General features: G+C 49.9%; 1 protein-coding gene across 4 annotated transcripts in view; it reads right to left on the bottom strand.

Annotated features, from left to right (window-relative positions):
• Positions 1-998: 998 nt before the first annotated feature.
• LOC149300037 (leucine-rich repeat-containing protein 28) overlaps positions 999-8667 on the bottom strand; it is a 31318-nt gene continuing 23649 nt past the window's right edge. For all 4 annotated transcript variants that reach the window (XM_089485728.1, XM_089485731.1, XM_089485729.1 and 1 more), the window contains one exon: positions 999-1071. In XM_089485728.1, the coding sequence (XP_089341854.1) occupies positions 999-1071 (73 nt within the window). The remainder of the gene's footprint in view (positions 1072-8667) is intronic.

Raw genomic sequence — 8667 nt, 5'->3', positions numbered from 1 at the left:
AAGATGTGGCGGTCCCATGAGAAATAATAGGATGATGGAACAGTCATATGATCACAATAACAGAGATCGCATTACTGTTTCATCGGAAAATGTGCCTTTTGCCGCCATCTTAGATCTGTGGCGAGAGAGGAAGCATCAGTCTGTAATTTCATAAAGAAAAAAAAAACACTTCAAAAACTACCCTCAAATATCCCATTAAGCCATTTGACCTCTTCCATCCCACCCTACCCCACCCTAATGCTTCAAAAATGTATAATTTTTTAAAACATGTTTTATTTTAGCGTTTAGTTAGGTTTTAGATTGGTAGGTGGCTAGTGGGAATTGGGGACAGCAGGCTAGGGAGGGAGAACCAAAATATTTTTTAGATTTCAGATGATTTTAGATATTTAGGTTTTAGATCGGTGGCTAGGCAGCTGGCTATGCGATGCTGCATAGATAAGGTAGGCTAGATGGGGAAGGGACCAGGGAGATACGAAGACACACAACGCGAAGAATCTTCGTTTTGCCGCCACCATGTTCGTATGTTCGGTATTCGGGCTAAACAAAGAAAACGCACCCTTCGTCTTCTTTTTCATGTTTGGCCGAATACGAATGAACAAGTCTAATGAAAACTGAAGAAACAAAATGATTTTGACATTTTGGCCACATTTCCATGTTATACAAATAGTTTAATGAAATTTGCATTTTCAAATAACATTTTCCATCGCTTTTTAATCAATGATTGAAACATGAACAAAAAAAGGGCAAACATCTAGATTATGAGTTAAACTGAAAATGTGATGTCCAAATTAGATGATGGCCACGCAAAAGAAGCAGGACAGTTCCAAAAACCTTTCTTGTAAAACCAGGAGATGTTGATAGATGCTAGATCTTCTTGGTGATTGGACTCCATGATGACCAAGAACAGAATGGGGGGCAACCTCTAGCACTCCAGATGCTGTGCCATGAGGCGGATTGAAAATCACGTGAACCGCAGTCCGCAGAAGCCAAGAAAAGTATCAGTTTAGGAGGTCAAATGTTTGGAGACACTGGGTAGAGCAACAATAGGCCACAAAGCTAACAGCTGTTCTCCTGGGGGGGAAAAACAGAGTCAATGAATGGGTGTTCAATCATCTACATAGGAGACAAACCTTACAGCATAACTTGTGTCTCTACACTAGACTACTAGCCCTGAGGTTAAAATAGAAGATTAAACTGTTAGTCAAAGAGCTGGTAATACATTAGTTCTCTGGTATTTTCAAAGAATCAATAAAACACCTAGTTGGAGTTCGCTCACATGCCCGCAATTATTTATTTATTTATTAATTTTTTTATTATCCACAAAAATAAATAACAATACTGCAATTTAACATTGCAGTGACAAACAAAACAAACATACAAGGATTCCATTAGTCTCGATCATACGGTTCTATCTATATCAGGTGTCTGAGTTTCTTTGGACGGGATTCCACTCATTAATAAGTTACCTCTAATCATCTAGTTCTCCATCAGAAAGAAATTTTAACCACTTTTCCCAGGTTGCATACTTTGTACTACTCCATACTGTTTGGGACAAAATCCCCTTTTCCATTTGACATTGGTATGTCAGTTGAGCTTTTATCTTTGTCCATATGATTAAATCGGAAGATCTCCAATTCCTGGCTATTACCATTTTTATTGCGGTCAATAGGTGTAAAAGGAATTGGGGCGTGTCCGGCCACCAGGGAAGATGGCCGCTTAACCTCTCTGCTCCGCCGCCGCCCGCCAACTTACCGACGACCGACTGCACGTACCGGCCATGGGTCGCAACAAGAAGCTGCCTGCCGACCCTCCCACCCCGAGTGACCGCTCCCGTGGGTCTTCCTCGTCGCTACGCGAGTTTTTTCGCACGCCCGCCGACCTTGCTTCCCAGGCCCCGGAGGATCACGAGGCGCGATCCCCTGCCAGCCTGTCTTCTGTTGATGATGGCGCGCCGGCGCCGCTCCCGCCGCCTGACTCCCTTGCACCGGAGATCTCCCGGATTTTTTCCTCGGCACCGTGGAGGAACGACTTCTCCACCTTGATCCTGGAGTTAAAACAGGTGGTCCGGGATGAGGTGTCGGCGCTTCGTACGGACCTCACGTCCTTACAGCACAGAGTGGGGGCTTTGGAGGATGCCTCAGCACAGCACCAGCTGGCTCTACAACAGGCCCGGCATTCTGCTGATCACCATCTCCACTACCTGCAGCTCATACGGCGCAGGGTCGAGGACCTGGACAACAGGGGCCGCCGCCACAATGTGAGGATCCGCGGGGTGCCTGAGGCCGAGCCTCCTGAGGATATCCATGCCCTCTTGACAACTCTGCTCTCAGACCTCATGGGCAGATCCATTGATGCAGAGACTGCCGTGGATAGGGCTCACCGTGCCCTGAGACCTAGGGGCTCCGCTGCTCACCCCCCCAGGGACATCATCTGTCACTTCCGTGACTTTCGTTTAAAGGAGGCTATAATGGCCCGTGCGCGGGAAGTTGGCACGTGGCCCTTGGAGGGTCATGCCATTTCTTTCTACCAGGACCTGTCTGATTTGACCTGCAGACGCGCAGGGCTCTGCGACCCCTGACATCAGAACTTCAAAGGCTCCGTATCCCATACCGTTGGGCCTATCCCTTTGCCCTGTCTATCCGTCACGGCGACTCTTCCCTCGTCTTGCGCTGCCATCAAGATCTTCCTGGCATCCTGCAGGCACTGGGGCTGCCAGACCTTCATATTCCTGATTGGGCCCTATTGGGCCTGGAGCCTGGCGGTGCCCCTCCTAGACCTCCTCTGCCACGTCGCCCTCGTCCCTCTGCAGCACCTGGACGTCCCCCGGTTCGGCTCGGGGCTGCCCGCGGCCCTGGATCGTCTCATCGCGCCAGGGAGGCTGAGGAGTGATCAGTAACTGCTACGGTTTATTTTGCCCTTTAAGGGGGTTCTGTATATATATATGTCTTTGTTTTCACGTTGATTTCTCAGATCTTATTGTGATTTATCATTACGGTGACCCTTCCACGGGTGCTGCTGATGTTTGCTACATGCGTTCCTCGGCGCACATGTTATATCACCCACTTCATGGCTGCTACCGCAGTCCTTAATGTGACTCACCGTTGTGTTGACTTCTTGCGCATGCGGGGTGTGTTCGCCTGTACCGTACCTGCACCGTTTCTGCACATTGTTTTGTTTTTTTTTTTTTGTTTTTTTTGTTTTTTTTTGGTTTTTTTTTGTTTTGTTTTGTTTTTGTTTTTTTTGTTTGTTTGTTTTTTCTTTTCCTTTCCGCACTTATTGTGGTTAGCCGTTGCGGTGCCTCTTGCAGAGGTGCTATGGATTTTCGCTCCATGTGCACCTTTGCGGTGCCTCGTGCTAGGGTGCTGTTGATGTTTGCTACCTGCGTTCCTCGGCACGTATGTTATGTTACCCACCTCCTGCCTGCACCGTTCATACCTGCTGCTACCGCAGTTATTACTGTGGCTCGCTTTTGTGTTGCCTTCTATGCGCGCGCAATGCCTCCATTCGCACCGTGCCTGCACCATTTCTGCACATTGATTCATTAGCTCTTATTGTGGTTCATCATTGCGGTCCCTCTGCAGCAAGGGTGCTGTTGATGTTTGCTACATGCGTTCCTCGGCGCATATGTTATATCACCCTCTACATGGCTGCGCTGTTTATACTCGTTGCTGCCGCAGCCCTTATTGTGACTCACCATTGTGTTGCCTTTTGCGTGTGTGGGGTGCATTCGCCTGTGCCATACCTGTACCATTTCTGCACGTTGTTTTTTTTTTTTTTTTTTTTCAGCTCTTATTGTGGTTAACCATTGCGGTGCCTCTTGCAGGGGTGCTGTTATCCATTGCGGTGGCCTTATTGCGCACTTTGTTGTTTGTTTTTTTTTTTTTTTGTTTTGTTTTGTTTTGTTTTTTTTTGTTTTTTTTTTTGTTTGTTTTTTTTTTTTTTTCCCCTCCCTCCCTGACAAATGCACCACTCACCCACGTTGGTCCCCTAGGCCCGTCTGGGATGATGCTATGGCCTCCTTTCTATGTGATGGCTCTGTGGAGGGTCCTATGGCTGTTTGCCACAAGCATACCTCGGCACTTACATATCTATATCATGTCTGACCCCTTTCTTTTGGCCCTCAGCATTCTTTTTGCGCTATATTATGTTGTTTTCCTTTGTTTTGCGATATCTGCTTTGTCCTGTCTGTTGCGTGTTGTATGCAGTTGCGGGCGGCGGCTCGCGTTTGGTTCTGTTTATTGGTTGTTTATTTTCATTTTTCCTTATTTCGCATAGTGGCCCTTTCTTTTCTCTGGGCTGGTTCTCCCCCTTCACGGTAACGCCCGCGAAATACCGGTTCTGTTTTCCCGGTGGGCGTGGTTGGTGTTTTCTCTATTGGTTTGTGAGCTACTTGCTCCTTCCCTTTCTCTTCTCTTCTCCTTCTCTCCTCTTTTCCTTCTTATCCTCTCCCCTTCTTTCCTTACCCTATTGTCCCCTCCCTGTGCCCCCCCTTGTTTTTTTTTTTGTTTTTTTTTTGTTGTTCTTTTTTTTGTTTGTTTTTTTTTTTCTCCTTTTTTCCCCCTCTCTTTCTCTGTTTGTTGCGCATAGTCCATCATGTCTGCTTCGCTTAAGTTGCTCTCTATTAACGCCCGTGGTCTGAATACCCCCGAAAAACGCTCCACCCTCTCTCGCGAACTGAGACGGGGACGGATCGATATCGCCTTTGTGCAGGAGACGCATTTCCTCGAGACTCGTGCTCCTAAATTGACCGGCAGGTCCTTCCCCGTTGGTTTTTATAGTAATAATCTGTCAGCAAAGACTAAGGGTGTGGCTGTGCTCTTCTCTAGTCGTGTCCCCTTTCAAGTGATGGATACTCATGCCGATCCGGAGGGGAGGTTCCTTTTGGTGAAGGGGACGATTCTGCATCAGTTGTACACTTTTGTGAATGTGTATTTGCCCAATCGGGGACAACATATCACCTTACGCAATGTTTTGCGGCGGCTGGAGGGCTTCCAAGAGGGGATTCTGGTGCTGGGAGGTGATTTTAATGTGGCCCTACATCCTCCTCTTGACACGTCTGCGGGTTCTACGAGAACGCCCCGTCGCGTCTTGCGGTCGATCTCTTGTCTTCTCTCGGACCATAAACTGGTCGACTGCTGGAGGGCCCTGCACCCTGCCGATAAGGATTTCACCTTTTATTCTACACCACACCATTCCTATTCCCGCATTGATTATTTTTTTCTCCCCTGCCGTTATGCCTCCCTTTTACGTAGCTCTTCTATCGGGGTTGCCACCTGGTCTGATCATGCCCCGGTTTCCATATCCCTGGCCTCCTCTCTCGCTTGCCCCTCGGAGCGCTCATGGCGTCTCAATGAGGCAATCTTATCTGATGCCACGGTTCGGGCGGAGGCTTCTAAGTTACTTGCTTGTTATTTTGTTGAAAATTTGGTGCCGGGGACCCCAGGGTTAACTGTTTGGGAGGCCCATAAATGTGTGCTCCGGGGCCACTTTATCAGTGTCTGCTCCCATCGTAAACGCCAGGAGGCGGCAAAGATCGATGAGCTTTATAGTCAAATAGCTAGGGCTGAACAGGCTCACAAGGCCTCTCTGTCGGGGGACGACCTGCAGCTTCTGCTGACGCTGCGTAGGGAGCTAGCCACAATCCTTAATCAGAGAATGCACCGGTCCTTCCTGCGCACGAGGGCCTTGTTTTATGAACATGGCGATAAGACGGGCAAATACCTGGCGAGAGCCCTCCGGGCCACTCGGAAGCCTACCTATATTTCCAGGATTCGCTCCCCGGATGGTCAGGTCCGCTCTCTCCCTTCCGACATCTCTGCCTGCTTTCACGATTATTTTGCGCGGCTGTATAATCTCCGCTCTGGCGATTCTAGCCCGACGCCTCCTGATGGGTCAGGGGAGATTCGATCCTACTTGGAGAGGACGATCCGTCGGAAAATCACTGCGGATGAGGCGGCTTCTCTTGACTCTCCACTTACGCTACCTGAGCTTATGCTGGCTATAGCGTCCTCACCCCCTGGCAAATGCCCTGGCCCTGATGGATTCCCTCTGAAATACTATTCGGAATTTAAGGACCTCTTGGGTCCCCATTTCGTGAGCGCTTTTAATTCCATTTTGAAAGGGGGCCAAATTCACGATCATACCCTGATGGCTTCCATCACTCTGCTCCCCAAGGCAGGCAAGGACCCGGAGCAATGTGGTAGCTATCGCCCTATTTCCCTACTAAATGTTGACTTAAAGCTATTCGCCAAGATCCTTGCCAATCGAATAAAGCCTCTTATGACGTCCCTGATCCACCCCGACCAGACTGGGTTTGTCCCTGGGCGTGAGGCCCGGGACAGTACCATCAGAGCCCTATCCCTCATGCACTATGCAAAACTTACCCGTACTCCGGCTCTTCTGTTGTCTACGGACGCAGAAAAGGCCTTTGATAGGGTGAACTGGTCCTTTCTGTTATCCACCTTGACGCATATGGGTTTTGGCCCGGGTCTCCTTACCTGGATCCGTTCTCTATATTCCACCCCTTCAGCCCGCATCCGCATTAACGGTTCACATTCGGCTCCCTTTCATATCCGTAATGGGACCCGTCAGGGTTGTCCCTTATCCCCCTTGCTGTTTGTTCTCTCCCTGGAGCCTTTCCTTCAGGCGGTGCGGTTGAATCCGGACGTCAGCGGCCTTCGGGTGGGGGGCACCCAACATAAGATCCTGGGATATGCGGACGATCTCCTGTTCATTGTCTCCCGCCCCAACATTTCGCTCCCCAATATCCTCCGGGAGTTCTCGCTCTATGGTGCCCTCACGAACTTTCAAATTAATGCGTCCAAATCGGAAATCCTTAATGTGACCCTGCCCCGTGGCGAGGTTGATTCCTTAAAGTCGTCCTTTTCTTTTGCCTGGTGTTGCCCTAAACTGAAGTATTTGGGGATATGGCTCTCTCCCGACTTCCCCCAGCTGTTCCATTATAATTTCTCACCCTTACTGTCAACGTTACGGACGGATTTATTATCGTGGCGGCGTCTGACGATTTCCTGGGTAGGGAGGATTAATACTCTGAAAATGACCATCATGCCCCGCATTCTCTATCTCTTTCAGACTCTCCCCATATCTGTACCCCCTTCCTTTTTCTCCTCCCTCCGCACTGCCTTTGCGCGATATGTATGGGGCCCTCGGGCACCGCGCATCCGTTTCTCCACGTTGATACTCCCCAAGTCTAGGGGGGGTCTGGCCCTACCTTGTCCCCGCTCTTATTACAGGGCGTGTCACCTACTTCGAGTACTCGAGTGGTCTCATGGACCCCGGTCTAAGCAATGGGTGGGGATCGAATCTGAGTTGTTAGGTCTCCCCGCAGGGGTCTTACCATGGCTGCTCATCCCGACGGCTAGGAGCCTGGCTGCGCCGCACCCGTTTATTCATGCTACTTTGGGCACCTGGTTTTCCATTGTCCGGAAGACCCGGCTGTCTACCATCCCCTCCCCCCTTACCTCTGTCAGGGATAATCCTGATTTCCCTCCTGGACAGGGCATTACTCTCTTTTCCACCTCCTCCCCGACGCAGTCCTCGTGTATTCGCTCGTATGTGTCCCCGACTGGTCTTTCCTCTTTGGACCAGCTTTCGTCTCACCATCCACCTACTTTCTCGGAGGTCTTCCGATATGCTCAGCTGCGCCACTTCTATCGGTCTTTGCCACAGAAACACAACTTGTCACGTGCCCTTACGGCTTTTGAGGAACTCTGTGTGGCCCCTACTCTTCCGTCCCATGGCGTTTCCCGCCTCTATGGTCTCCTCCTTGATGCTTTCAATCCTACCCCCCCATCGTTCATGGGGCGTTGGGAATCCGATTTGCAGGTCTCTCTCACAAAGGAACAATGGGACAAGATTTGCACTCTTACTCACCGCTGCTCGCGGAGCACTAGAGACCAGGAGATGGCCTATAAACTTCTGGCTCTCTGGTACCGCCCACCTGCGGTCATCTCCGTGTACCGTGCGGATGTGCCCAACCAGTGTTGGAGGTGCGACGCCACCCCGGGATCTCTTCTTCACATATGGTGGCATTGCCCACTTATCACCCCTTTTTGGGAAACTATCTATTCCCAGTTCCATCACTTTACAGATGAGATCCTCCCCTTCACCCCGGAATTCTTTCTGCTCCACCTCACGTCTCACTCAATCAGATGGTTCCGGAAATCGGTGATCCGCCACCTCCTGGTGGCGGCTAAGGCCTTGATCCCTCTGCATTGGGGTGATCCCGCCCCCCCCACCTTCAGAGACTGGGTTCTTCGAGTTGAGCAGATACGGATGCTGGAGGAGTTGAGTCTCTCTGCTGACGGGGGGCATGAGCGCTACTTGGCCACGTGGTTTTATTGGCTGTTGTATGTACAAGATCCTCTTATCTGCCCCCTGCTTGCGTAATTCTTTGTTTGTACTGTCCCTTTCTCTCCCCCCTCCCCCCTTCCTTTTTTTTTTTTTTTTTTTTTTTTTTTTTTTTTTTTTTTTGTACCCCTCTTCCCCTGGTCTCCTTTTGCCTCTTCCCAGCACCTGTACCCCTGTTTCCCCCTTGTGGATATGCTCCTGTTCTTCTTCCCCTGACCTCACTCTGTTCCTCTTGACTCCCTTGTCATTTTCCTGTGGCTGGGGTCCTCTTCGTCTCCCTCATTGCCTACTCCCAAG

Source organism: Sceloporus occidentalis, unplaced genomic scaffold (genome assembly GCF_023333645.1).
Source record: "Sceloporus occidentalis isolate IW3139 unplaced genomic scaffold, rSceOcc1.0.p SCAF_26, whole genome shotgun sequence".
NCBI lineage: Eukaryota > Metazoa > Chordata > Lepidosauria > Squamata > Phrynosomatidae > Sceloporus > Sceloporus occidentalis.
This window is presented reverse-complemented; position numbering and strand designations above follow the sequence as displayed.